This window comes from Acanthamoeba castellanii, assembly GCF_000313135.1.
Source record: "Acanthamoeba castellanii str. Neff unplaced genomic scaffold scf7180000084454, whole genome shotgun sequence".
Taxonomy (NCBI): domain Eukaryota; phylum Discosea; order Longamoebia; family Acanthamoebidae; genus Acanthamoeba; species Acanthamoeba castellanii.
The window spans coordinates 1-27,375 of NW_004457475.1; the positions used below are offsets into that span (position 1 = coordinate 1).

General features: G+C 58.3%; 9 protein-coding genes across 9 annotated transcripts; 5 read left to right on the forward strand and 4 right to left on the reverse strand.

Annotated features, from left to right (window-relative positions):
• Nucleotides 1–62: 62 nt before the first annotated feature.
• ACA1_321540 (uncharacterized protein) lies at nucleotides 63–284 on the forward strand (the record flags this gene model as incomplete). The annotated part of the gene is made up of 1 exon (XM_004340329.2): nucleotides 63–284. A coding segment is annotated over one exon (222 nt), but the record flags the coding sequence as incomplete, so codon positions are not given.
• A 466-nt stretch (nucleotides 285–750) lies between these two features.
• On the reverse strand, nucleotides 751–2,506 carry ACA1_321550 (Fbox domain containing protein; the record flags this gene model as incomplete). Its single annotated transcript, XM_004340330.1, is given in 7 exon segments — nucleotides 751–950; nucleotides 1,152–1,297; nucleotides 1,374–1,472; nucleotides 1,626–1,954; nucleotides 2,050–2,071; nucleotides 2,082–2,370; nucleotides 2,467–2,506. 7 exon segments carry the CDS (start codon nucleotides 2,504–2,506, stop codon nucleotides 751–753), a joined length of 1,125 nt encoding a protein of 374 aa, XP_004340378.1.
• A 273-nt stretch (nucleotides 2,507–2,779) lies between these two features.
• Nucleotides 2,780–4,875, reverse strand: ACA1_321560 (uncharacterized protein; the record flags this gene model as incomplete). Its single annotated transcript, XM_004340331.1, has 8 exons — nucleotides 2,780–2,979; nucleotides 3,084–3,235; nucleotides 3,354–3,476; nucleotides 3,621–3,723; nucleotides 3,818–3,895; nucleotides 4,012–4,143; nucleotides 4,242–4,331; nucleotides 4,434–4,875. The coding sequence occupies 8 exons, from the start codon at nucleotides 4,873–4,875 to the stop codon at nucleotides 2,780–2,782; spliced, it is 1,320 nt and encodes a 439-aa protein (XP_004340379.1).
• A 193-nt stretch (nucleotides 4,876–5,068) lies between these two features.
• Nucleotides 5,069–7,157, reverse strand: ACA1_321570 (phytoene synthase family protein, putative; the record flags this gene model as incomplete). The annotated part of the gene is made up of 12 exons (XM_004340332.1): nucleotides 5,069–5,128; nucleotides 5,236–5,310; nucleotides 5,390–5,452; nucleotides 5,559–5,633; nucleotides 5,755–5,846; nucleotides 5,938–6,082; nucleotides 6,165–6,263; nucleotides 6,349–6,408; nucleotides 6,492–6,537; nucleotides 6,607–6,681; nucleotides 6,760–6,861; nucleotides 7,012–7,157. 12 exons carry the CDS (start codon nucleotides 7,155–7,157, stop codon nucleotides 5,069–5,071), a joined length of 1,038 nt encoding a protein of 345 aa, XP_004340380.1.
• Nucleotides 7,158–7,498: 341 nt separating this feature from the next.
• ACA1_321580 (protein serine/threonine kinase) lies at nucleotides 7,499–9,936 on the forward strand (the record flags this gene model as incomplete). Its single annotated transcript, XM_004340333.1, has 13 exons — nucleotides 7,499–7,609; nucleotides 7,684–7,757; nucleotides 7,847–7,939; nucleotides 8,032–8,104; nucleotides 8,188–8,271; nucleotides 8,321–8,449; nucleotides 8,518–8,636; nucleotides 8,691–8,864; nucleotides 8,946–9,045; nucleotides 9,127–9,365; nucleotides 9,461–9,578; nucleotides 9,662–9,727; nucleotides 9,823–9,936. The coding sequence occupies 13 exons, from the start codon at nucleotides 7,499–7,501 to the stop codon at nucleotides 9,934–9,936; spliced, it is 1,494 nt and encodes a 497-aa protein (XP_004340381.1).
• A 1,212-nt stretch (nucleotides 9,937–11,148) lies between these two features.
• Nucleotides 11,149–13,515, forward strand: ACA1_321590 (IQ calmodulin-binding motif domain containing protein; the record flags this gene model as incomplete). The annotated part of the gene is given in 11 exon segments (XM_004340334.1): nucleotides 11,149–11,226; nucleotides 11,303–11,365; nucleotides 11,462–11,793; nucleotides 11,875–11,936; nucleotides 11,982–12,219; nucleotides 12,301–12,680; nucleotides 12,708–12,902; nucleotides 12,985–13,071; nucleotides 13,173–13,202; nucleotides 13,221–13,306; nucleotides 13,378–13,515. The coding sequence occupies 11 exon segments, from the start codon at nucleotides 11,149–11,151 to the stop codon at nucleotides 13,513–13,515; spliced, it is 1,689 nt and encodes a 562-aa protein (XP_004340382.1).
• Nucleotides 13,516–13,964: 449 nt separating this feature from the next.
• ACA1_321600 (Poly(ADPribose) polymerase catalytic domain containing protein) lies at nucleotides 13,965–21,104 on the forward strand (the record flags this gene model as incomplete). Its single annotated transcript, XM_004340335.1, is given in 18 exon segments — nucleotides 13,965–14,078; nucleotides 14,253–14,400; nucleotides 14,622–14,775; nucleotides 14,859–15,539; nucleotides 15,768–16,066; nucleotides 16,146–16,301; nucleotides 16,390–17,114; nucleotides 17,221–17,535; nucleotides 17,575–18,197; nucleotides 18,308–18,547; nucleotides 18,639–19,006; nucleotides 19,082–19,202; nucleotides 19,330–19,473; nucleotides 19,492–19,739; nucleotides 19,888–19,994; nucleotides 20,058–20,724; nucleotides 20,807–21,022; nucleotides 21,097–21,104. The coding sequence occupies 18 exon segments, from the start codon at nucleotides 13,965–13,967 to the stop codon at nucleotides 21,102–21,104; spliced, it is 5,334 nt and encodes a 1,777-aa protein (XP_004340383.1).
• Nucleotides 21,105–21,511: 407 nt separating this feature from the next.
• Nucleotides 21,512–24,338, forward strand: ACA1_321610 (ABC2 type transporter superfamily protein; the record flags this gene model as incomplete). The annotated part of the gene is made up of 8 exons (XM_004340336.1): nucleotides 21,512–21,863; nucleotides 21,981–22,123; nucleotides 22,200–22,458; nucleotides 22,545–22,784; nucleotides 22,885–23,273; nucleotides 23,453–23,907; nucleotides 24,000–24,109; nucleotides 24,190–24,338. The coding sequence occupies 8 exons, from the start codon at nucleotides 21,512–21,514 to the stop codon at nucleotides 24,336–24,338; spliced, it is 2,097 nt and encodes a 698-aa protein (XP_004340384.1).
• A 178-nt stretch (nucleotides 24,339–24,516) lies between these two features.
• On the reverse strand, nucleotides 24,517–27,347 carry ACA1_321620 (serine/threonine protein kinase; the record flags this gene model as incomplete). Its single annotated transcript, XM_004340337.1, has 6 exons — nucleotides 24,517–24,915; nucleotides 25,020–25,225; nucleotides 25,342–25,770; nucleotides 25,835–25,943; nucleotides 26,025–27,122; nucleotides 27,240–27,347. 6 exons carry the CDS (start codon nucleotides 27,345–27,347, stop codon nucleotides 24,517–24,519), a joined length of 2,349 nt encoding a protein of 782 aa, XP_004340385.1.
• Nucleotides 27,348–27,375: the final 28 nt, after the last annotated feature.

A 27,375-nucleotide genomic window follows, 5' to 3' on the forward strand; every position in this document is an offset into this window, starting at 1 on the left:
CTACTATAGGCGAACTACCACCCACCTACTACCTCTCCTTCTGTGCTGCCCTTTACTCCAGCTTTGTCTGCCTCTCCTCTACCCCCATAGCAGAGGGCAACATCTCCTCTCTCAGCAACTGGCTCCTCACCTTCCACTCTAAATTCCTGGAGGAGTCAGATCTCACAGCCATCACTTCCTTCCTACAAGGCCTAACTTCACATCCTGCCCTTGCCCCTCTCACACCCAAGACCAGCTCCTCCTCCTCTTCCAGTCCACAGAAAGTGTGGAAGTCCATTGGCTAATGTTTCCCTCCACTCTGTTCTGTTCCTCATTCCAACAAAATACATTTGCCCTTTTTTAACACTTATGCCTTGAAATTCTTCATTGGCCCCATCTGCTTTTACCATGACCTACACCATTTTTCCCTGTTTTGCCACTCTCTGTACATAATTTGCCAAAACCACTCACACACCATGTTCACAAAAGTACTGCTTTTGCTGCACATACACATATATCACTTGTACAGATTTTACTTAACAAAAGGTGCCACTGGCACCTTTTTCCAGACACAGTGTTTGAAGCTCCTGAAGGTGGTAACTGCCCCAGCATACATGCTATTATCAAAGCCCATTATGCTTTGAAACTGCAGGACATTCTATTGTGTATGTGTACACAATAGAATGTTTGCTCATTTATCTCCTCCTTGCCCCAGGGATCATGCATCATGACTTTTGGTTGAACATTCCAGATTACGGAGGATGTAATGCTCTACTTGGGCCGTGGCACCCAACAATTTACATAGAAGTTGTTGGTGGGCACGAAGACGCCTTCGATGAACTTCTCCAGCGCTGGCGGGTCGACCGTGTCAGCGTTCTCCCAGCCGAAGAGGAACACCTGCAGCGCTGCGTAGTCGGCCTTGGCCTCGGCGCGACACTGCATTTCCTCGACCACACCTTCCAGCTGATCACCTGCCAGGCCTGAAGATGTGCGCCGTGAGGCACAGACACACAGACACAGACACACACACACACACTGAGACAGAGACAGAGACAGACACAGACACACACAGACACACAGACACACAGACACACACACACACACACATGACACACAGACACAGACACACACGCACACAAACGCAGGCCAGCAAAGCAAAAGCAAAGCAGTACTTTTCCAGGACAACTTGTCAATTGACTCGGCCAGGTTGTAGGAGAAGCTGTAGGTCATGAGCAGGGGCAGCCCTGTCACGAGGCTGTACACCACGATCGACGCCTCGTACTTCAGGCTGTGCATGACATCGCCCAAAGCAATCTTCCTACACAGATCGAGAGAAAGAGTGAGAGTGAGAGTGAGTTGGCATCGGCATCCCGGCAGGCGGGGAGACCAGGTACTTGTGGTGAATCTTCCCGTAGAGCATGTTGCCGTGGAAGAGCATGGTCAAGAGGTGCTCCTTGCTCACTTTCTCACTGGCGTTCGCCTTTCCCTGCGGCCTACGCGAGGGACTCGATCAGCAATTAGCAATGACCGCACACACGACACACGACACACGACACACGGCACACGACACCGACACACACGACACGCAACTAGCCAACCAGCCAACCAGCCAACTAATCAATCCAGAAATGACGAAGGAGTCGCACCCGAATGAGTGAAGCAGCTGATGGGCGCGCTGTCGGAGGCCGGCGACGCGGTTGAGGTACGCCAGCACTTGCTGCGCCTTCTCCACAGGCCCCTGCACGTCCGCAATGTGGCGCTGGTGTGCTGACTGGAGCGCGGCCTGAGCGCTCTTGTCATCGTCGCTTTCGCTTTCCATCACCTTTCGCTTCTTCTTCTTTTCGGCGGCCTGTGGTGCCATGATTGGGCTCCTCCGAGGCCTCCTCGGGCTCGGCGCCGAGCGGGGCCGGCACCGCCAGAGTCGCGGCAGAGCGCAGGAGTGCCGCCACTTCCGCCATCCTCGCTTGCTGGTCCGCTGTGTCACCGCGGCCGCACAAAGAACGAACACGACGTGAGCCAACTGTCGGAGAATGAAGACGAGACCCCCCCCCGGGGGGGGGAGCAGCGTACAGTGGCGTTGGAGGCCGATGCGCTGAAGAGACAGGGCGCGCCAGTCGATGGGCTGCGCGGCGGTGGCGATGACGGCATGGTGGGCCGCGGAGGACAGGGGAGGTGGCCAGGTGCGGAGATAGCTGCGACGCCACAGCCCGCCGCCGCCCGAGGCGGACAACAGGTGCCGCCACCTGCGACACACCTGGTGGGAGGCCACCAGGTCGAGTACTTCAACCCAACCCAGCACCGCCACGACCATCTCTCCGGGCAGTTCATCCATGGGCGGAAGTCGAAGGCCAAAACGCTTTTCCCCGCCGCTCTTCATTTCTTGGTAAAAAACTGAGCTGCAAGGGGGCAGCTGACGTCATGGCCATAACAGAATTCCACACATTCTAAAAGTATTGTTGGTAACAAAACAAGATACTGACGTTGTACCTTGGCCTCTTCTATCGCCACCAATCGGTCGATCGTCCATCCCTGAGGTTGCCCAAGATCTTCTCGGGACCAAAACACCAAAGCTGTGTGCACACAGGAAAAGAGGAGAATGTGATTGTGGGAGTTGTGGAGCCTTCGGATGAATGTACATTGGCACACATGGCAGGCCAAGCCTCTCACTCTAGACCAGGTCAAGTCCGGTTGTTGATCCAACAATAGATCTAGCTCCTGTGTCGTGTCGTGTCGTGTCGTTGGTCGTGTCGTGTCGTTGGTCGTGTCGTGTCGGTGAGACACAACAAGAAAGACAGGGGCGTCATGGCGAGGGAAGTGGTTGGTTACCAAGGGATCGTTGGCCCAGCTGGGTGCTGGGATTGCTTTGCTCCATGCTGCTGAGGTTGGACCCGGCTCCCGTCTCTACGCTTTGGTCGTCGATGTCGTCGAGCTCCGTCGCAGTGTCCGTGTCCGTGGGCATGTCCAGCGTGCCGTACTCGCTCGACATACAATCATCGTCCGCTGTACGAACGTGGGTGTAGATACATCAGCACGACCCACTGATCATCGCACACGCACACGCACACGCACACGCACACGCACACGCACACAGAGAGTTGGCGTACGGATGGGGATGTTGAGTTTCTTGAAATAGTTCTCGGCCTTGGAGAGGGCTTTTCGGCGCTTCATCTCGTGGCGGTGGTCTTTGGTGAGGTAGGTGCGGATGATCGTCGAATGGAAGCACACGTTCTTGTGCAGAATAAAGCGCTTGGCCTCCCTGCCCGGACACACGACACACACGACACACACGACACACAACACGACACCCAGCAGACGCGGACGTACATCAGTACAACATGCGCATTGAGCTGGGTCGGGGGGCAAAAGAGATTAACCTGAGAGGCTCGGTGATGCTCCACTCGGTTTGCTTGGCCAGGAGACCCTGCACGACGCCGATCTTCAACCCGCGGGCTATCCGCCGCGCAAAGTCGCGAGTGGCTCGGTCCTGCGAGTCGTACCTGCATCGCACACGGCACGCACGGCACGCACGACATGACACGACACGCATACGCACGCGCATGACACGACGACACGACACGGTGTGGACAAAAAGTGAGGGGGAAAGACTCTGAAGAAAGAGAGACGATGAAGAAAACGCGTACATTTCAAGCAAATCAATGGCCAGGGTGGCGAAGTCGGTCTCGAGTTCGGCGAGCACGTTCTGCTTTTCGTTAGCCGCCACGGAGGCAAAGTGAGGATTCGTTCCTGCACGCGCGCGCACATGAAAACACCTCAAGTTAGTGACACAGCAGTGTGTGCGTGCGTGTGTGTGTGTGTGTGTGTGTGGCTGGAGATGGACCTGTGGACACGACGCCCAGGATGCCCGATATAAAGGCGCAGAGCGCTGACAAGCCCGCGGGCAGCAGCACAACCGAGTCTGCGATCACAACGGCAATTCGAGTAGAGGAACGAAAGAACGAAAGAGAGAAAGAATTAAAGAGCGAAGCTTGATCGCCGCAAACGAAAGAAGGCGCGCGGAGGGGGGAGAAGTACCAGAGTTGAGGCTTTGAATGAACACGAGGGCCGAGAACATGGAGCACAGGCCCAGGAGGGGCACGAACACCATGGCCAGGTTCAAGCAGAGCATGGTCCACCAATCGGCCTTTGAGCTGATCTCGAACACGTCTGCACACACACAACACACAACACACACACACGCAGCGTTCGATGATCGACGTTAGTGTGTGCGGTGTGTGCACGTGTGGGTGCGTAACGGCACGCACCTTGCTGTGAGCGCGTGTAGGGCAGTTTGCCGCAGTCCAGCGCGTTGATGGTGGTGAGATAGATCAAGCGGATGACGCCATTCCTCGCCTCTGTGGCCCGGCGCGTGTTAGCGACCGCACACACGACACGACACGACACGACACGACACGACACACACGACACATGACATGGCACATCGTAGGCGAGGGTACCAGGCATGTACTGCATCTCAGCAAAGCCCCGTCGATCGTTGTCGATGATGAAGCGCTTGGCGGCGGTCTTGTTGCCCTTCTTCTCGTGCGTACTCTCCTCGTAGTCGAGGTAGTCCACGCCGCCGCGCAATCGCCTCTTGCGATTACGGTGCCGGGGCCACCCACAGGGCCAGTAGCAGGGCGGGATGCACAGGATGAGCACCTTCAAGTACGAGAGGATGGGAAACGAATGGAAGAGACTCGATCGCACGCGCCGTGTCTTGGAGATCTGTGGCGATGGCTTGTCCGTATCAGCCCATTTGGGCCGGATAGTTTTCTTGAGCCAAGGATAGGGGTTCGATGGATCCGCGCCACGTTGCTCTAATTGCTCTCGGTGCGGGGAAATCGAATCTGCCATGTCTTGGCGGGCTGATGGTGGAGATGGTGCATCTATCTTCTTCATTTTCCCTAATTCGATATCCATGCTCCCCGAATCACCACTCCCTCGGCCTCTCACCTTCCAATCCTCTTTTCAACGTTGCAATCTCAAGAATTGAGATTGGAAGAGCATGTGGTTTCGGCACGCAAATAACATACAAAATAATTTAAAGATCTGAAAAAAGATAAATTATATTTTTATTTGTATTATGACCTGGTCAGTACTTGTGGCCCACGTAGTGGTTGTATAGGAGCTTGGCCTGCAGACCGAGAGACCCCTGCGGCGTCGGACGGAGCGCTGCATGCATGCGTGAGGTGGGTGACAGTCAGACGAACGTGGAGTGTCACTCCAACAACGTTGAAGGTGCGTACCAGGGTCAAAGACGTTGAACTTGGCCTTCTCCAGCTTGTTGAGGTAGTCTTCGGCAATGAACGAGGAATACAAAGCCGAATACGCCTCCTAGAGGAGAAGTTGAAGTTGACGTTGATGTTGATGTTAGCTCGGTTGCTGACCTGACTCTTTTGCGTGAGCGACGAACCTTGGGCACGGTTGATTTGAGCTCTCGTGCGTGCTTGAGATGGGCGTGCGCGGCAGATGCGACCTGGTACCAGGGTTGATGTGGTGTGGTTGTGGTGAGGAATCGCGCCAAGTCACTTAGATAAGCTGATGACGGGCCGCTGTGACGAGGGCTTTAGCGGTGTGATTACCTCATAAACAACCTCGGGTAGATTTTGAGCGTGCTCGAGGTTGCCCTGATATATTGCCTCTTCCGATACGCCATGCTGCACAAAGCCCCACATACAACGCGCAAGACAGAAAACATAGGACACGGAAATGAAGTTATAAGTCAAACCCGACGTCACACCAAATACACAATCCACAATCGCCGGCAGGTGGGTATACCTTGGCTAGCAGGTCCATTGGCAGATAGGTCTGTCGCTGCTGTAGGTGGTACGGCGTACCGCGCAGCAAGAAGGAGATGCCGACGGCCTTGCCTGGACAGACGCAAGCGCACAACAAAGTAAGGACACACACAGCACATAACGTCCAACGATGCAAACGCGGATGCGATCGCAAAAACGATACCGATGTGGGAAGCGGCGTGGTCGGCGTCCATGTTGCGAATGCGCAAGGATTCCAAGGTGAGATAGAGCAGGGACGAGGCGGTGTCTTCGGTGAAGTTTTCCAGCGCAGCTAGCGTGGGCATAGGCCGCCCTTCAATATCTTCCGCCTGGCCAGCAGCACAAGGCGAATGAGTGAGTTGCACCAGGTGCGGGCACCACATCTCGGCATTGCATTGCGCTACGCCGTACCCGTTTGTTCAAGATGCGAGTAAACCAGGTGCGCGTCCACTTGTAGCGCGGCACCATGGCAGCGATCTGGATGGCAACAGGGTGTTCAGGCGGGTTACCCTGCGATTGCCGCGTCAGCGGTCGTGTGTAAGATAGACTGACCACCGCAGGTGTTGAATGGCGCGAGATCACTGTGATACGGCACCTTGAACGATTTGTCCACCAAGTCCCGCCAGAACTGAATCCTCATCAATCCAAGCGGTGCCTACGCAGTGACAGCGTAAGTGCCTTGCCTGTTGCCTGTGTGGTGGTGGTGGTGTGTGTTTGTGCAAGTATCGTGACGCTTACCTGCTTTGCGATGTCCTTGATAATTGCCGTCTCGATGTTGAATGCTCTGTTTATGTGAGATGAGTGGGTCAGCATGAGAAAGGGAATGGGTGGGAGGCGGAACGTTGTGGCGTACCGCAGGACAGAGTAGGGGGCACGCGCTTCCTTAGGCAAGTACATGCCGCACAGGTAGTGCTCATAGTCCAGCTTCCTGTTGCCACACCGACAGAGCGGTCACATGGTGAGGAAAAGTTGCATTCTCTCGAGACGTGTACCGGTGAGAACGCACTTGCTCTGGGTGATGCAGTAGTCGAGCGAACTGATGCCACCCTGCTTGGCTGGTGCCGGTCCCTGCCGCTCGAATTGGCCCGCGGTGGCTGCAGTGTCTGCGCTGCCGGCCTCAGACGTAGAAGCAGGGTGGGGCGGCGTGAAAGAAAAGGGCTTCTCAGCTCTCACTGGAGGTGCCTTTGTCGTGGCATCTTCGTCGTGAGGTGTGAAGGTCCAAGGGATGGCGCCCGAGGTTGTAGGCTTGTGTTCGCACTTGCCACCCCCGTGTAGTGCTGCCGAAGTTGAGTGCAACTTCCGCTTCCGGTGCAGGAGCAAGTGTTGCTCGACTGATGAGAAGAGCGGAACCGTTGTTGCCGGTACAATGCGAGCGCGCTGGATGGACAGCTGCATGGCCTTCATCTTTGATAGCTGGCAGATTTGCTTGCTTCCGATGCAGTAAAAATGAGAAAAACAAAGAAAAGTAAAGAAAATTGTCGAATAATTCCCGAAATGGAAAGCGAACCTGGCCACAGAGAATAAGCCGAGAGACTCGTGTTGTTCTCATCCAAGAACCCACTCTCGCCTTGCACGCAGAGACTCAGACCTCTGCTTTTTGACATAGATCCTTGCGATTACATAGATTCAAAGAGAAGGTGCGATCTCCCTGGTTTTTCGAATTCAAGATGTTGTTCCAGCGCACGAGACAAGATGGGGGTCTACGAATGGAAGAGATCTAGAGGCTAACGAAGGAAAGGCGCAGGATGGAGGCGCTTGTGGAAGGTGGGGAGCAGTTCGTAGAGGATGCAGATTCGATTGATTACACTATGGAGGCGCTTACCTCGAGCGGGTACTCCAAAAAGACGGTCGAGAAGGTACGTACCTTCTCCTTCTCCTTCTCCTTCTCCTTCGGGCCGTCCTCAACTCGCTGTTGGTGTCGCGGGCGCAGGTTGTCATGGCCAAGTTCACTATAGAACAGTTCTACACCAACTTCTTTCGTTCGCTCAAGGACCGCAACGACAGGTACGCAGCTCAGCTCAGCTCTGCCCCACCCCTTGCCCTCGCTCTGCAGAGCCCACGGCTCACATGCGCATGTCGTTCGGTACACACAGGCGCAAGGCGCTCGATCAGGAGATGGTGCAAGCGGGCTTGCCCGACGCGAAGAAGGTGAAGAAGAGGCAAAAGCTCGAGCGCGGCTTTATCAGGTACCGAGCTTGTGCCTGGCCATCACATACCTGTTGAGGTGCTTGGTTTCATCCTTCTTCTTCTTCTTTTCCTCCCGCTTTCCAATAACCAGGATGCGCCGCCTTCGCCTCTCGCCGCAAGCTTTCCACACGGTGGCTGTCATCGGTCGTGGCGCCTTTGGAGAGGTACCTGCTAGAGTCTACGCTTTGCTGTTTTCTGCTTGATCCAATCGGTCATCCTCACTACGTTCGTTATGGCGCCGTAACAGGTTCGTTTGGTCAAGATGAAGGGCACCGACTACCTGTTCGCCATGAAGAAGCTCAAGAAATCGGAGATGATCGAGAAGGAGCAGGTTCGACTGCTTCCCAGCGTTTTCTTTCCAGGCCTTTGCCCGTTCGCAGTTGCAAGCGCGCTTACACCGTCTCGCCATCACGATCTTGTTTGGTCAGGTCAAGCATGTGCGCGCCGAACGGGACGCTCTCGTCGACATTCGCAACCCGTGGGTCGTTGCCCTGCACTATTCGTTCCAGGTACTGGCTGTGCTACACCCAAGTATACAGCTCGTGTTGGCTTTTCTGACGCGCTGTGCCATGACCAGGACATGGACTACCTGTACTTGATCATGGAGTACGTTCCCGGCGGCGACATGATGACCATCCTCATGAAGTTTGACACCTTCACCGAGGAGCAGACCAAGCACGTCCGCCTCGCTCTTGGGTTCGACGACAGTTTCGCTTCTAAACGCGCCCTTTTGCCTCTCTTCTCACACAGATTCTACATTGCCGAGACCGTGCTGGCCATTGAGTCGATCCACAAGATGGGGTACATCCACCGGGACATCAAGCCCGACAACCTCCTGCTGGACAACAACGGACACATCAAGCTGAGCGACTTTGGTCTCTGCACGGGTCTGCAGACAACGCGATTCAAGTCGCTCTACAACAGGTGGGGCACCTGCAACCCTCTTTCCGATCGGCTACACGGTCGTACATGCGACTCAGTAGTTTGTTAATTCGTTGGCTGCAGGCTCATTGGCGAAACGACTGAACTCAAGAAGACCGACACCCTGCGCAAGTCACGGAGGGAGAAGATGAACACGTGGAAAGAGAAGAGGCGAGGCGGATGCGTACATCCTGCTCTTTCCCTCTGCGTAGGCCTGGCTTGTAGATTATTGGGCTGACTTCCCCCCCCCATGCAATGCCTGTAGATCTCTTCGATGGTGGGCACGCCAGATTACATCGCGCCCGAAGTGTTCCTTCAGAGCTACGGCCAGGAGTGCGACTGGTGGTCCGTGGGCGTCATCATGTTCGAGATGCTCTGCGGCTACCCGCCCTTCTGTTCGGACACTCCGTCGGACACCTATCGTAAGATCATGAACTGGGAGGATACCCTCCAGTTCCCCGAGGAGGTCGATCTCAGCGACGAAGCTCAGGACCTCATCATCAAGTACGACGCGCACCACCACCACCACCCACCACCACCTAGTTGCATTGCAGCGTTGGCTTAAACTGATTCCCGGTGTTTGCTCTACGATGCTGCAGTCTCTGTTGCGAACAGTCCAAACGTCTGAAGGTGGAACAGATCAAGCAGCATCCGTTCTTTGATGGCGTGGATTGGGACGCGCTGAGAAGCCTTCACGCGGCCCCATTCGTTCCCAGGGTACCTCCTCAATTCATGGTTGTTGGCCTGCTGACCTGCTCACAACCTCTTCTTCTTCACTACTACTGCCACTTCTTTCGCAGATCGATCACCCCGAGGACGTGTCCAACTTCGACAAGTTCGACGAACTGCTAGAGGAGGACAGCGAGGTACGACCCTCGAGTTGTGAGGAAATGTTCTCCCAGCACCTCGCACTGACCACCATCGTCATCGTCATCATCATCGCCATCATCATCATCAACAGGGGCGTTCGTTTACGAACAAGGTGTATTCGCACAAGGACCTGTTCTGGTACGGGTGGACCTACAAGAACGAGGACGCCATGCACATGTTCGACGGCAAGAACGGCAGGAAGTGAAGTGGACCCAACCAAAGCGAGGAGAATGGCGACGACCATGAGCAGAAGCGACGCAGCTGGATCGAAGACAGTCATCAACACGGTCGAGACGACGAGGGGAGGCCAAGCAAGCATACACGTAAGGTACAAAGGAAGACGGGGTAAGTGGAAGACGCACTCTCACGAGAAGAGAACGCAAACGCCGAGACGAGAGGGCAAAATGGAAGCAGAGAGAGGTAAGCAGCTGCACAAGAAAAGGTAAATACAACACAACGCTTCACACATCAAGTTCCTTCCCTATTTAGGGATTCTACCATTTTCGAGAGTCATCGCAACGGGCGCGCTGGGGGCCAGCACCTAGGTACGTTGCCCACGCACCCAACCCAAGTTCAAGGCTTGCAAACAAACACACAACATCTGCAGCCGCAACGAACAAGTCGTGTTGCATTATTCTTAACACACACACAGGAAGGGTGAGAGGCTTAGATGGACGGGGAGGAAGTGGAGGCGGTGGTCGATGCGGTAGCGGAACAGCAGCAGCAGGGGGATGGGGGCCACCGGCCACATCTTCTCGAGGAGCAGCGTGCCGACAGCTTGTTGGAAGGAGTAGACGAGAAAAATCGAGCGGACGATGCGGCGAAGGCGGAGGGAAACGACGATCACCTTCTTGAGCAGAAGCCAGGTGAGATCGGTGGCCACCACGAAGAAGGAGGAGGAGACGAAAAAGTGGCGGAAGAGACGAAGGGTGTAGAGATAGTGACGATTGAAGAGCGAACGAGGAGAGAAGACGAAGACGAAGCAGCCCAGGATTGCGCGAGTGTACAAAAAGAAGAAGTTGGCGGAGAAGAGGAGAAAGAAGAGCCAGAGGGGCCGACAACGGACACAAGAGGTGAGGCCGAGGCCGAGGTCGAGGACCTGGAGCGAAAGCACGAAGAAGTAGCGACAGCGGAAGAAGCCGGCCCGGCAGTAGAAGAGCCGAAGCAGGTGAGCAGGCGATGCGAGGAAGAGAAAGAGGAAAAGAGAGAAGAGCGTGACGAACACGAGACAACCGAAGAGCGAAGGAGCGAAGACGAAGACGAAGACGAAAAAGAAGAAGCTGAGGAGGAGTGGAAGAGGATTGAAGAAGAAGAGAAAGAGCGAAGGAGGCAGGAAGAGGAAGAAAAAGAGAGGCAGCGGAGGGAAGCGGCTGCTGTGCTTATTGAGCGCGTGTGGCGCGGGTGGTGTGTGCGGCGAATGCACGCCAAGCGGAGAGCAGCGGCGGTGCGCATTCAAGCCCGGTGGCGCGGGTGCCTTGCACGCAAAGCGTTCAAGGTTCGTTTATATCTGCCCAGGGCCAGCCAGCGAGAGGTCTCCCTATTTACCAATCCTCCCCGCACTCTGAGTGCAGCCGCTGTGGAGCAGTCGTCACCTGGCCAAGCTGAGACCCGTCGAATCGGCTCCTCTTTCGCACGTACGTGGTTGCGGCCTTGTGCGTCGGTTATGAGTGCGTTTGAAGGCCTGTGTGCGCTTAGCCTAAGGTTCTGCCTGGCTGCGGGCGTGTGCACAGTTGCAATTGGGCAAGCCGGCGCCCAACTCGCCCACCATCCGTCGGCGAACGCCCTCGCGCGGCCATCACAAGAAGACTAAGTCCATCACCAGGAACGAGGCCGCCTGCTTGATTTCGACTGAGGCCGAAGAACCACCGGCGCCAGCGCCGTCTGCGGCCAAGCCGGCAGTAGGCCACGTAGAACGAGCAGCCACGCCACCTGCGCCAGTCGCAGTCGCAGTTGCCGGCGCCACCCCGAAGGAGCAGAAGACCAGCGAGCCGGGCGTTGAGGAGCCGAAACGCATTCGGCTCGTGCCTCTGGGGGCGCCTGGCTTTGCCTTTGACCCAACCCAGTACGCCTCCCCCGCTCATGTGTGCGCTGGCGTCCATCGCCAGCTCGGGTTGTGCTGACGTAACACGTGCGGCGCGTGAAGGGTGACACTGCGCAAGGCGCCGGTGACGCGACCGGAGGGAGGAGCGGCTGGAAGCCCAGGTGGTGCGGAGCCGCGGGTGGCGGTCGTGCCTAGGGCCAGGGCTCCAGGTGCGGTGGCGATGGCGAACCTGCGAGAGTCGCTCAAGAAGCCGCTGGGCCAGGACGAGCCCGTGAAGACGGGCATGGTGTCCGAGGAGGAGTCGTCCGTGCTCAAGGTCCTCCGCCGGCACAGTGCGCAGGACATGAAGACTCTGCTCGTGCCCAAGCAGGACACCGGCACCGTCCTGCGCCGCAAAGCGAGTCGCGAGGCGCCGGACGACCTGAGCCGCTCCGCCTCCCACTTCACGTACGTTGCTTCCCCGCCATACCTATCATCCCTCTCGTTCGCCGAGATTGATCAAATACGGGAATGCGTGCGCTGCCCTAGTTTTGCGCTGCCGTCGACGGAGGCTCGCGTGGCGGCGTTGCACCAGTCGCTCGGGGGCGCTCGACCGACGCCGGTCGTGCCGATGGCAAAGATGGTGAGCAACGACCTGTTCAGCTCGGCCAACCTGCCGAAGAGGGTCAGCTTCTCCAAGAACGCTTCTCCGAGAAGCACCGTGAACTTGCGCGGACGGCAGCCAGGCGCAGCCGAGTCCCCGTCAGGCCTGGCTGGCCAACCCACCCTGCAGGACACTACCGAAGCAGCAAAGCTACAGGCTAACGTCGCAGCGGGGCAGACCCAGCATTTCGACTCGCCTCTGCCATCGTTGGAGTCCTCCCCGTCGGGCTCGCCCAGCGAGGGCTCGCCCATAGCCGCAAGGCTTAGTGCGCCTTCCCGAGAGCGCCAGCCAGGCAGCCCGATGCCCCAACGCCCGCTCGGCGCACCGCCTGCGACCCCGCCGACCCCAGCCTCGTCGGCGAGCGTCTTCACGCCGGCACATCCGCGGACCAAGTCGGGCTCGTTCGCTCCGCTGATGGGCCGGCGAGGAGCTCTCATGGGCAGCACAAGTTCCATTGCTTCCTCGTCCGCTTCTGCCCAGCCGCATGGTACGCCATGAGTCCCACACACCACACCTCTTGAAAGGTGCAGTGGCTGACGCGCCGGCGCCTTTTGGTCCTTCAACAACAGATTGGCCGCAGCGCAGAAAATCCGCATCAGAGCTGCTCTTGGTCTTCTTCAAGAAGCGGAAGACGAAGGAGGAGCTCATCGAAAGAGGTGCGCACGCTTCCACTGCACTCATTCGTGTCGTGGCGTGGCGTGCGTCGTCCTCACCATTCTACCTGTGCCGATCTCTTCGTCTTGTGTTACTCTCCCAGGCATCTTTGTGGAGGTGGATGGCGAACCTGGTGCGGTAGCAGACACAGGCGGCGATCAGGTGGGGCGTCTTCAGGCACAGCGCGAGTGCACCGTCTGCAAGGAGTCCGTACGGGCATCGCTCTTCAAAAGCCAGGTTCGTACTACCACCTCCACACTCGCAGTAGTAAAGAGGAATGGCTCACAAACTACCTTCATCATCTCCAGCACAAGGTGTGCCCGCGATGCAAGGCGTCGGTTTGTAAAAAATGTGTGACCAAGCGGAAGTACCCGCTGCCCGGCTGGAAGGACAAGCGGGCCGTGTGTCTCCTCTGCCTTCCAGAGGTGGACAAGACTTTTGAGTGAAGCCGACACCAAAAGAAAAGTACCAGAGTTGAAGACGCATGTGAGATCCCCTTATACGTCGACATAAAGGCCGGACCCAATGGGGTGCCAGCGCAATAAACAAAATTCTTCTTCGAAATGAAATTACAAATAACTCTTTATTTTCGCTGCACACACAATTTTGGCGGCACAGAGGTTTGTACGCAGGCAAAACAACACAAACAGATCTGTTTGTTTGCCCGGCCCGCTACCTGCAACTTCTTGCCCACCTACCCCCTTCCTGCTTGGCGCCGAAGGGTTTCCTGTACATCGCCTCGTACACAAGGTAAAATGCGGGAATGGACACAACATCCTTGATCTCACGATAATTTGGCGTACATTAAGGCGTAGCAACAAGTACAGAGGCATTGATTACTGTGGCTAGCCTTGCTGATTGCTTTCGTTCGAACTGTGGTGTACAGACGAACAAAATGCAGCGACCATTCAGTGGGCTCCTCTTCAGTTTCTCGGGGGTGAACGAGACCGAGCTGAAGAAGATTGTTCAGGCCAATGGTGGCGAGTCCAGCTCCATCGTTTCGCCCAAGGTGCACCATTCGCCAATCTTGATTTTCTTGCCGCTATGCGTTCAAAATTTCGCCTATTCCTATTCGATTTGCACGTAGCGGCTTTGTACGCCGATTTCGATCCGCAATGTGAGCCTCAATCAACTCTGTGTTGTGTTTTGTGTTCAGACCACCCACTTGGTGACGACCGCACAGGAGGTGGAGAACAAGACGCAGAAGGTGATCAGCGCACTGCGTAAGACCAACGTCTTCATCGTCAACGACAACTTCATCCACGACAGCGTCCAGCAGGGCCACAAGGCCGACGAGCGGCCGTACATTCTGGCCGAAAGCGACTCCTCGCGTACGCTGCCTTTGCTCTCTTCCACCACGTGTACATAGGTCAATGAAGCTGATCGATGACCACCCTCTACGCAGTGCGTCAGTCGAGCGGTAGCGCCAGCGCTCCTGCCCGGCCCAAGGGATGGTGGAAGGCCAAGTGTACGCCCTCTCAGCTGTAGTACACGCGAGACACAGCGTCAATCCACCCATAACCTGACGTGTTGTTCGGTACACGGTGCACAGTCGTCAAGGTCAAGGCCTGGACTCATGGCACGAAGGGCGAGCCCTACTATCCGGACGACTTTGAGATCACCCGGAGCGACATCCTCCAGTGGACCGACGTGATGTCGAATCACAACAAGTACTACTCGATCGAGCAGCACGTGGCTGAGGAGAAGTACGACTTTGTGTCTGGACATCGTCGCCACCATCGTTATCGTTCGCTGACGCGTCCTCTGTTCCTTCTTTCTTGGTGCGTAGTGGCAAGAAGTACCACCGGCTGTTCACGCACTACGGCCGCACGGACGATCTGGAGAACGACCCCAACTCGGGCCGCAAGGAGACGCGCCACTACGCCAACCTCGAGCAGACCGAGGCCGGCTACGAGTCGATCATCGAGGAGAAGACCGGCAAGAAGGGCTATCGCAAGGTCGACATGGCCTCGGGCAACATCGGCTCCGACAAGGCCCGCGCCAGACACGCCGAGCCCGCTCCTTCCGCCGCAGAGGAGGAGGAGGCTGAAGCTTCGTCGTCGTCGTCGTCGGGCCTGTCGTCATCTCTTCACCCGATGGTGCAGTCGCTCATCAACTACATCTACTCGGAGGCCACGAGCAGGCTGACGGCCACGGTGTCGGCCAAGATCACGTCGCGCGGTATCGAGACGCCGCTGGGCGTGTTGACGCTCGCGCAGGTGGAGAAGGGCGAGGCCATTCTCGACGAGCTGCAGACCCTGTACGAGACCAACAAGCTCGACCAGGCGTCGGCCGAGCGGCTCTCGAGCGACTTCTACACCGTGATCCCGCACCCGATCGGCCGCTCCAAGATGGCCGTCATGGCCGCCGTCCTCAAGACGCCCGAGGCCTTCGACCAGAAGCGCGAACTGCTCCAGCTCATGAAGGACATGGTGCAAGTCAACTCTGCCGGCGGTGGCGTGCTTCACAGGTACTACTACCACCCTCACCCCCGTTCCCTTTTCCTCTTCTTCTTCGAGAGAGCTAGTCCGTTGATGATAAATCAATCCTATGCTAATCCTGAAGTCATCGCACAATGTTGACAAACACTTTGCGTGTCTCTGAGGACTCTCTCTCGTTCGCTCTCGCTCGTTCGCTCGAGGAATCTTACTGCTGGACTTACTCACCCAAATCTGATTCACGTAACCGATCACAACAGTGCCGAGGTGGACAACAAGTACAAGGCTCTGCGGTGCCAGGTGTCGTATGTCGAACCGGATGACGGCAACTTCCGAACGATCCGGGACCACGTGCTCGATAACCAGGTCAAGTCGCGCGAGATCGAAGTCCTCAACGTCTACGGCATCAAGCGCGAGGCCGAGACATCGCGCTTCACCTCGCAGCTGCACAACCAGAAGCTGCTCTTCCACGGCAGCAAGATCTCCAACTGGGTGGGTCTTCTCTCGCGTGGCATGCTCATGCCCAAGTCCGTCACCGCCCTCGGCGGCAAGCGAACTGGTACGCCTCGAGGCCTGGCGCTCTGTCTCCTTTTTGCTCTGCTTACTGTCACCATTCCCCCCCACCGTCATCTTTGCAGATTACGGCCTGCTGGGCGCTGGTCTGTACTTTGGTGGCGAGTCGTGCACGTCGGCCAAGTACACGTCGGCCGGTGCGCAGGGCACGCGCTTCATGCTCTTGAACAGGGTCGCGCTCGGCAACATCCACGAGGTCTACGCCGTCACCCCCGGCCTCAGTACACTACCCCCGTGCCCCTCCTCAAAACACGGCCTTACAGCGAGACTAATGCTTGGTCTCAATTTATTTCAATTCTCTCCAATCAGCTGAGGCCCCGGAGGGCTACAACTCGGTGCAGGGCGTGAGCTCGCGTCACGGCCGGCCGTCGGCCTTCACCGACGACGAATACGTGGTCTACAACATCGAACAGCAGCAGATGGAGTACCTCGTCGAGTTCAGGCTCACCACCAGCGACCCTGCCTACTCGAAACCGGGCTCGGCCTCCGTGACCCCCTCCGCTGCTCTCTCGACGACCACCGGCGGCTTCAGCTTTGGCAGCTCGACCGCGCCCGCTGCGTCGTCGAGCTTCGGCTTTGGTGGTTCGGCCTCTGCTGCTCCCGCAGCGACCACCAGCGGCTTCAGCTTTGGCAGCTCGACCGCGCCCGCTGCGTCGTCGAGCTTCGGCTTTGGTGCAACCCCCGCCGCCTCGAGCTTCGGCTTTGGTGGTTCGACCTCTGCTGCCCCCGCAACGACCACCGGCGGCTTCAGCTTTGGCAGCTCGGCCGCGCCCGCGGCGTCATCCGGCTTCAGCTTTGGCGGTTCGACCTCTGCTGCCCCCGCGTCCAGCGGCTTCAGCTTTGGCAGTTCGACCGCACCCGCTGCATCGAGCTTCGGCTTTGGTGGCTCGGCCGTTCCTGCTGCGTCGATCAACATCACCCTCCAGAACGGCACGACCAACACCAGCCTGGTCGTGCCTGTCCCCTCGAGCCTCACCTTGCGCCGTCTCCGCGATTTGATCGAGACCAGGATGCAAATTCCTGTCGACGAACAGGTACTCCACCTTCCCCTCTCCCGCTTCATTTGTTGGGAAGCCGGTGTACCCATTTTTCTAACGACCATTTGACAATCGTACTTGGCTGGGCTGTGACGCGATACAGAAACTCGTATTCGCCGGCCAGGTCCTTAACGACCCCGACCGCACCCTGGCGTCCTGCCATATCTCCCAGGGGTCTACGGTCCACGTCGCGAAGCAGCAACCAACAGTTGGTGACCACATCACCGTCTACGTGAGGACACTCACGGGCAAGACGATTACACTGCAGCTTCTTCCCTCGGACACCGTCGGCAATGCCAAGTCTATGATACGCGACAAGGAAGGAGTCCCGCCCGAGCAGCAGGTGCCGTGCCCTTCATCCCTGTACAGTGGTGGTGGTGGCGGCGGCGGCGGCGGCGGCGGCGGGATGGTCATGCGAGTGAGACGTCAGGACTGATTGGTCTTCTTTCGCGCGCAGAGGTTGATCTTTGCGGGCAGGCAGCTGGACGACAACAGGACTTTTGCGGACTACCACATCACCCACGATAGCACACTGCACCTGGTGCTCTCCCTGCGCGGATTCAGTATTCCAATGAAGGTAGCCAAGAAGGCTCCGGCGAAGAAGGCTGCTGCGGCCAAGATGGATGACGACGAGGGCAGTGAAGACGATGACGATGACGAAATGCCCAGGGCAAAGAAAACCGCCACGAAGAAGAAGATGCCCGCCAAGAAGGCCATGACTGGCAAGCCGAAGAAGGCCGTCAAGGCATCAAAAAAGGCCTTCTCCGATGAAGAAGAAGAGGAAGAGGAGCTGAGCGAAGGCGACGAAATGCCCCGGATGAAGTTGACGAAGACAACGGCGAGAAAGTCGACTGGGACGAAGGCCCCGAGGAAGAAGATGCCCGCCAAGAAGCCGGCCGCCAAAAAGGTGAAGAAGCCGGCCGCCATGACGTCCTGCCGCAAGTCGCCCGGGGGCAAGGCGCCGCGGGCCTTCGGATGGCCGATGCCCCAGCCGGCGTGGGACGAGCCGGAAGAGCAGGTTACCAACGACGACAACACCGCCGTGGGCAGCCTTTACACCGACTATGAGGACCTCATCACGTACGCTGCGCTCTGCCCTCATTCGTTTATGTGACAAGGCGACTGACTTGAAAGCGAACCCTTTCGATTGTGCACTGCGCCTTCACCCCACCACCCTCCACCACCCACAGGCCGGAGCAGAGCGCGATGAAGAAGCAGGAGGACCACTACCGCCAGCTGTTCGCGCAGGATAGGCACAACTCGACTCTGTCCGACATCTACCTCAACCTGGTGGACGTCTTCAACAACAGGGACACCTTCAAGTTCGCCACCGAGTCCGCAGAGGAGAGGACCATTCCCAAGATTCTCGGCCAGAAGCGGCCCAACCTCGCCTCGCTCGCCGGCCAGTACTCAGTCGTCGATGAGCAGCAGTACGTGCCCGTTATCTATTTTCCTTTTTATTTAGTTGTTGGTTGTTGTTTATATAGTGGCTGAAATCGGACTCGCGATCACAACCCTCAGGTGGGCCAAGAACTGGCAGGACTTCACGCAGGGCCAGTTCGAGGGGCTGAACTGGGAGGGCATCTTCATCGCCGGCGGCAGTGTGCTGTCGTGCCTCGACCCCGACTACCCCAACGTGCACAAGGGTAACGATGTCGACATGTTCCTCTACGCCACCGACGAGCATCGAGCGCGCGAACAGCTGCGCCACATCTTCGACACTGTGCAGCGCAACACCAACGGCAAGGGCGACATCATCCGTACCAAGAACGCCATCACCATCATCAACTCCTACCCCTACCGCCACATCCAGATCATCATGCGCCTCTACAAGAGCCCCGCCGAGGTCCTCATGGGCTTCGACATCGACTCATGCACCGTCGGCTTCGGTACCTGAGACACACTCTCTTCTCCTCACCCTCCCAACACTGTCTCACCTTCTCTTCCCTCATTTTGAACGTCAGACGGGCAGCGCGTGTGGGCTCTCCCGCGAGCTCGCCGATCGATCAACTATCGCTACAATCTGGTGGACCTCTCGCGGCGTTCGCTCACCTACGAGTCTCGCCTCCAGAAATACGCCAAGCGGTACGCACCTCACACCTCGCCGCTCACTCAACCCCGCGCGCGCGAAGCGAATGTTCTCTGTTTCTGATGTGCGCACGCACGCGTGGTTCAGAGGTTACGCCGTCGCTGTGCCCGGCCTTGACCGCAGCCGAGTGGACCCGTTCCTCTTCAGGAAGACCCTCAAGAGCGTCCACGGTCTCGCCAAGCTGCTCATCATGGACCGCAACGCGGCCAAGGCGCAGGCCAAGGCCGAGGCCAGCCCGACCAAGGATGGCACCACGCCCAAGCAGAGGTGCGGTCGGCGCAGCAGGGCTGAGTCGGGTGGTGCGGAGGCGCCTCCGTTTGAGAAGGAGGAGAGCGACTACAGCGAAGTGAGCCTGCCGTGGGGTCCGGACTGGTTCACGATGGGCATCATGTCGATGCTCAACCGCCAGGACAAGGCCGCCTTCTTCTCGACCATCCGCAAGAACAAGGCCAACCCGGGCGAGAAGCGCGGCCCCGTGTCGCACATCTTCGTGTCGGGTATCGACGCCGTGCTGAACGACACCACCCGCATGGGTCCGCTCTCGTGGCTCACCGACAATCCCGGCCGCCAGCTGCTCACCGGCTCCTTCCACCCTGGTACCAACACGAAACCCCACACACACCCCGAAAGCTGTATGGGCTCGCAACACTAACACGCCGCACACACGACACAACACGACAGTCGACGACGAGAACTACGAGAGGGACGCCTACAGCGCACACAGTGGGATGAGCACCAGCACCGGCACCGGCTTGTCGACGCCTAAGAAGCGGGCCAGCCCGGCGGCGGTCCGCGTGCAGCCCGCGCCAGCGAGCAGCAGCGGCTGGGGCAGCTTTGCTTCCTCCACCCAGCCAGCGGCGACTTCTTTGGCGTTCGGCTCCGTCACCCAGGCGCAGCCACAGCCGCAACAGACCAGCTTCGGATCGACGTCGTCGTCGTTTGGCTTCGCTGCGGCGCGGCCCGCCGCCACGCAGTCCTCCGTCTCCTTCTTTGGCAACGCCATCGGCGGCGCCTCTCCCCACAGCAGCGGTGGCGGCGGATTCTTCATTGGCAAGACCCCGGCTGCGTCTGCCTCTTCATCGAAGCCTGCCTTTGCCTCCTCGAAGGCCGCGAGCGAGAGCGAGGAGGAGAGCGAGGAGGACGAGGCGCTGATCACGTCGCTGGCGTCGCTGTCGACGCAGCACCACGAGCCGCAGCAGCACCAGCCGCCGTCGCCCTACAACTACGGATTCCCGACGATGGGCGGCTCGCCCGTGCGTGGGGCCGACAAGCCGACGTACGGCATCCCGTCGCCCTTCGCCAGCGCGTCGCCGATCACCTCGGCCGCCGCGCCGCACTCCTACGGCATCCCCACCTCGCCTCAGCGCGACTCCAGGCCCAAGCAGCCCGAGCATCGTGCCGCAGCGGCTTCGCCCTACAGGCCGTCGCCGCTCAGCGCCACCCTGCCCATGCCGGCGACGTCGTTTGTCACCTCGTCGTCGCAGCTCAGCGAGGCCGTCGAGCAGAGCCTCAAGCAAGGTAGCAACCCACGTGTGCGCTGTGTGCGGTGGTGAGTGCGGCGTATTTCTCAACACTTTTGTTTGTTCTATTCTACGCACAGTGTTCTCGTCGGGCAAGCCGCCGCAGTCGCGCATGGCCAAGCTATTGCTCCTGGTGTCGATGCTCTTCAAGGCGCAGCGCATCACGGCGCAGGAGAAGAGCGCGCTCAAGGACCTCATCATCCAGGACCACGAGGCGCTCGTGTGCGCCCTCGAGGCCTTCGAGACGGAGAAGGACTTTGATGAACTCGAGGACACCCTCCACCGCATCTGCCAGAGTACGTACCACCGGTCTCGCGTTGGGTTGTTGTGTGCCGTGTCTGACTGGCGTTGTCTTCGCTCCACTGCGCAGTGAACTGAGGGAAACCAACTGAGTGTCGCCCGAGCGAGCCCCTCCTTGTACCTTCTGCGAGAGGATTAACACACCTTTGTTGCCTATTCGCTCACGGAGTTCTGCCAACTCGCAGTCGACTGGCTTTTTATGTGGGGCAGTTTTCTGATTGGGCCAGAGTTTAAAGGGGCCGACGGAACGTGATTGGTCAAAAATCGCACAGAGGGCACTTTAGGCAGTCCCGCTCTCCGCCGGGCTTCGGAACCATCATACTGCGGACTCTTCCGGCGAGCAGCAGCAACACGGCACCACTTCCTCTTCTTCTTCGACTGCGCTTCAGCATAATAACACCAGCCCCGAGCGAAGCCGTCTTGCAAGACCACTTTACACTTTTCCACTTCAACACGTTATCGAACACTCACTCACACAAAGCTAGATGAACGCCAGCGACGACGAGCGGGAGCTTGCAGGGCAAGAGATGCAGCGCCGGAGCGACCTGGAGCTCGGCTCCAGCGATGACAGCGAGGAAGGGGCGAGGAAGTATGACAAGGAAGGGGACTCGGAAGGTGATCACGAGACCGACGACGAAGTCGATGGAGAGTCAGAGCTGGCCAAGCGAGGAGCCAAGAAGTTCATTCCGGTGACGCTGGCCTTCAAGAACCTGTTCTACTCGGTCCAGGTGCGCAAGGGCAAGAACCCTTTCCAGAAGAAGCAAAAGAAGACCCTGCTCAAGGACCTCCACGGCGAGCTGCGACCGGGCGAGGTCACCGCCATTATGGGTCCCTCCGGTACCCCCCCCCTCCCCAACCTCCATCTTCATCCTTCATCTTTACCACTACTTCATCAAAAGATATATGTTTATATTTAACATTTCATTTCTCTTTTTTTTTCGTTTTGGTGGGTAGGAGCGGGCAAGACGACGCTGCTCAACCTACTGGCCGGCCGCGTGCAGGGCGGCAAGACCAAGGGCTCGCTCACGGTCAACGACTTCCCCAAGGACCACATTTCCAGCCGCCGGTGGCAGCGACTGAGCTCCTACGTCATGCAGGTATCGTACATATTCATCAGATAGAAAGTGGATATTTTTCTGCACTGTATGTTAATATACTCGTGTATGTGGACAGGACGACGTGATGTACCCGATGCTGACGCCGCGCGAGACGTTCTGGTTCTCGGCGCAGCTCAAGCTGCCCCTGACCGAGCGCAACAAGAAGGCCAAGGTCGACGCGCTCATCGAGGAGCTGGGACTGGAGAAGTGCCAGAGGACCAAGATCGGCAACGCCGAGCAGCGCGGCATCTCGGGCGGACAGCGGAAGCGGGTGAGCATCGGCATGGAGATGATCACCGACCCGTCGATCCTCTTCCTCGACGAGCCCACCTCTGGTTCGTTGTTGGCCACTTTTTGTTGCTTTCGATCGAAAACCATCCACAGCGCTCGAGCTTATATTCCCTCGTTTCCCATTGGACAGGGCTGGACTCCTCGACTTCCTATTCGCTGGTGGAAAAGCTGCGGCACCTGGCCGCCATGGGCCGCACCATCGTGACCACCATCCACCAGCCCAGCACCGACATCTTCTTCAAGTTCGACCGCCTGATGCTGCTGGCCGACGGCCACATGGTCTACAACGGACCCACCAAAGACGTCGTGGCCTACTTCGCCAAGCTCGGCTACACCTGCCCCCAGTACACCAACCCCGCCGAGTTCATCAGTACGTCTCGCCTTTATCTTTTATTATCTTTTTAACTATCATCTTTTTTATTGTTTTATTATTAACAATATTAACATTTTTTATTTATTTTATCACGTAGTGAACCTGGTGAAGGCGGACAGCTACATTTCGAGCAAAGAAGACGGGGAGGAGAGGCTCAAGCATCTGATCAGGGCCTTCCGGGCCGATAACAACCTGCCCGAGCTGACCGAAGACGGCGGGGCCTACGCCGACGGCATCAAGCGCAGCGGCGGCAGTGACACCAAGCTCAAGAAGAGGAAGATGATGAAGAAGAAGCGGCACCACCATCGCGATGGTGATGAAGACGTGTCGAAGATTCCGGTCACGAGCGGACCCAACTTTCTCTACCGATGGGGCCTGCTCTGTCTCCGTTCGGGCATCATGCAGCTCCGCGACCCGCTGCAGGTCCCCGCTCGGCTCATCCAGGCCCTGTTCCTCGCCTTCCTCGTGGGCTTCCTCTACCTCCAGGTACTCCTTCGCCTCATGCGCGACACACACACACGCGTGCACACACACACCACACACCGCACACACGCACACACCACACACACTACACACACCACTCACACCACACACACGCGTGCACACACACCACACACGCACACACACACGCGACTAAACATTTGTATGGTGGCCACAACCAACAGATTGGGGACAACCAGCGGAGCATTGCGGACAGGCAGGGCTCGCTGTTCTTCGTGGTGATGTCGCTGTCCATGGGGCCGATGATGGGCTGCCTGGTGGTGTTCCAGGCCGAGCGGGTGATCTTCATTCGCGAGCACTCGACCGGCTGCTACAGCACGCTGGCCTACTACCTCGCCAAGGTCTTCGCCGACATCCCCGCCCTCCTTGTGGTGCCGATCGTGCAAGGCACCATCTCCTACTGGATGGTGGGGTACCAGTCGGCGGCCGACCGGTACTTCATCTTCATCGCCGCCTGTATCGCCGTGACGCTGGTGGCCCACGCCCTGGGCCTGTCGATCAGCGCCGGCGCGCCGAACTTGGACGTGTCGATGGCCATCTCGCCCATCCTCTTCATTCCTCTCATGCTCCTCGGCGGCTTCTACCTGAGCGACGACTCCATTCCCAAGTGGCTCATATGGTACGTTATTTATATGAAATTATTATTACATTCAATCTGCCTATGTGCTCACAACATGTTTAAACATGTGATTGTGTGATTGTGCATACCAGGATCAAGTACTTCTCGCCGTTCAAGTATGCCTTCAACATTGTGGCGAGGAACGAGTTTGAGGGCCTCACCTTCACCTGCGACCCCGACCCCACGGAAGCCTGCACACCGAGTACGTGGCCCTCCGGGCTTGTCTGTTATCTTTCTTTGTCTTGAGCTCGGCCACTCACTCTTTGCTTTCCGTTCACACAGCTGGTGAGAAAGTGTTGCACAACCTGAACCTTGACAACGACGAAGGGAGCTTATGGGCCTCCTTCCTCTTCCTGCTCATGCAGTACTGCTTCTTCCACACACTCGCCTACGTTCTGCTGCGCCTCACCGCCGGTCGGAGGAAGGCCTAACAGCCTCAGGACTAACAAACATTTGTACACATAAACATCAAAGGTTCAACATACACATAAACATCAAAGGTTGTTTTTTTAATTGGCACAAACAAACACATTGAAAGGTAAATACGCGGTTAATATGTTGGTACAAATTTATTGATATGTTACAAGTACACGTAAGCTGCGATGCTCTTTAGGCGAGGGTGTCGGCGTGGTCGCTACCAAGCAGGCCGTCGAAGAAGGTCACCAGCTCCTCCATGGACGGCCGCTTGTGCGGCTTCTCGTGCCAGCACTTCTTCACCATCTTGGCCACGGCCTCGGGGCAGTCGCCGGGGATCTGCGGCCGCCGGCCCTCGAGCACGTCCAGCGACACGCCCATGAAGTTGCGCCCGGCGAAGGGCTGCTTGCGGGTGATGACCTCCCACATGATTATGCCGAAGCTGTAGACATCGGCCTTCTCGCTGTACTTCTCGCCCTTGATGACTTCGGGCGCCGTCCAGCAGGGCGTGCCGCAGCGCGTCATCGTCATGTTGTCCTCCTTGATGCGCGCCAGTCCGAAGTCGGCCACCTTCAAGCTCCCGTTCTCGTCCACCTTTACATTTCACATTTGATCATAAAATTTAGCGCACGACACGACAAGCACGACAGCACGACACACAACGCACACGACACATTGAAGGGCTTGATGAACGGTACCAGGAGGTTGGAGGGCTTGAGGTCGCGGTGGATAATGCACGGCTCGAGCGAGTGGAGGTAGTTGACCCCGACCGCCGCGCTCCGCAGCATCTTGAGCCGCTTCTTCCACTCGAGCTTGACCGTCGCGTTGCCCAGGATGTCGGCCAAGCTGCCCGACGCCATGAACTCGGTCAGGATGCACATGTTGGGCCTCTTCAAGCACGCTCCTGCATTCATCCATTCCCGAACATTGTGAGCCTATGCGTGCGTGGTGTGCGGTGGTGCGTGTGCGTGTGCGTGTGCGAGCGTGTGGTGTGTGCGTGTGCGGTGTTGGTGCATGTACCGATGAAGAGGACGATGTTGGGGTGATGGAGCTCGGAGAGGAAGGCCATTTCCGACCGGAACTCGAGCAGCCGCCGCTCGTCGAGCTTCTGGTTGATGAACCGCTTGACGGCCACCTCGACGCCCTTCCACCGGCCGCGGTAGACCACGCCGTATGAGCCCATGCCCACCTGCTTGCCCAGCTGCACCTCGTGGAAGTCGATCACCCAGCGGCACAGGTTGGCCGACGTCAGGAAAGTGTCCTCCTTGTACTTGAGGCCCTCGCCCACCATGGTGCCCAGCTCCTGCTCGCCGTCGCTGTCGCTATGGCTGCCGCTGCCGTGCGACTTGCCGCCGCTCTGGGTGCTCCGGGTGCCTTCGCTGGCCGGTGCGACGCCGCCGAAGAATCGGGCCTCGAGGCTGCGGATCTTGAGCTCATAGACGGTCACGCCTGCGTTCACCACTCATGAGCAGATCGCACGACACACACGACACGCGGGGGGCGACAAGCGCACCAGCGGGGGAAGGGGCGGCCTCGAATCGGCCTAGCTTGATGAACCGCCTCGGCTCCTGCGCCAGCTCGGAGCCCCTCAACTTTTCGTACACCTCGCGCGTCACCAGCACCTACAAAAACAAAACAAAACAAAACAAAACACGTTTAGTTTCGACACAGCAGCGTGTGCGTGCGGTGGTGCGTGTGCGTACCTGGCCGCCGTGGGTGATGGTGGTGAGGTGGGCCGCGATGTTGACTACCGAGCCGTGGTACTCCACCCGCCGGGTCACGGCGTCGCGCAGCCGCCGCGGCTCGCCGAAGTGGACGCCCATGCGCACCCGGAGGCCCTTGAAGATGAGCCGATCGTCCACGTCGCCCCACTCTTCCGCCGCGCCCGGGTGGGCCACCAGCGCCTCGGGCCACTCCACGCCCAGTAGCGCCTGCTGCGCCTCCATGCACCACTCCACCGCGCGCGCCGCGTCGCCGAACGCCACGCAAAACGAGCCCTCGCCGCTGTTGCCACCACCAACCGCCGCATTGCCATTCTTGCCGCCGCCGCCGCCGCCTGAAAAGCGGACCTCGTAGCCGTGGTGCTTGACCAAGAGCGCCCGCAGGAGCTCGTTGTGGAGCACCATCGCGCGCAGCATGGCCTCCGAGTCAAACTCCCACAGCGATGCGGCGCGCGTGACATCGGTGAACACGATCGCCATGGCACCATCGGGCGGCTTGACGGCGCCGGTCTTCTGATCGACCGACGACGCGCTGCTGCCGCTGTTGCTGCCCGAGACCGAGTGGGTCGGCAGCGACCACGACCCGGTCGTGTTCATCTGCGTCATCGAAGTCGTGCCGGGGGTCGACGAGCCCGACGATGACGAGGACTTGGAGGTGTTGGTGGCAGTACCGGTCTCGCCGCCGGTGAGCGACGACAGGCGGGTCATGATCTCCAGAAACGTGGGCCTGATGATCGGGTCCCTGTGCCAGCAGTTCCGCATCAGATCGATGTAGTCCGTCGCGCCCGTCATCGCGCTGCTGTTGAGCGCGACCGAAGTGTCGGCGGGCACGGTCGGGCGCAGGTCGTCGCGCAGCACGGCCACGGCCACGGCGGCCGGGCTGAGGCCGTAGTAGGGCATGTCGCGCGTGAGCAGCTCCCACAGGATGATGCCAAAGGCGTAGACGTCGGTCAGAATGAAGTCGACGCCGTTGGCCTCGGCCAGGATCTCGGGGGCGCTCCAGTGCACGCTGCCGATCTGCCCGGCGTCGTCGTCGTTCTTGAGGCTGGCCTTGAACTTGGTCAACCCGAAATCGCTCACCTTTGTGCCACCACACGTCAGTATGCGTGTGTGCGTGTGTGCGTGTGCGGTGTGTGTGTGTGTGTGTACGGTGGGTGCGTGTGTGTGCGTGTGTTATTGTTCAGCGGGAGCGCACACCTTGACGTTCCATTTGGAGTCGAGGAGCAGGTTCATGGACTTGAGGTCGCGGTGCACGACGCCCGACGAGTGGAGGAAGTGCATGCCCTTGGCCGTCTGGTAGGCCATCTTGGTCTTCAGCACGAACGGAATCTCG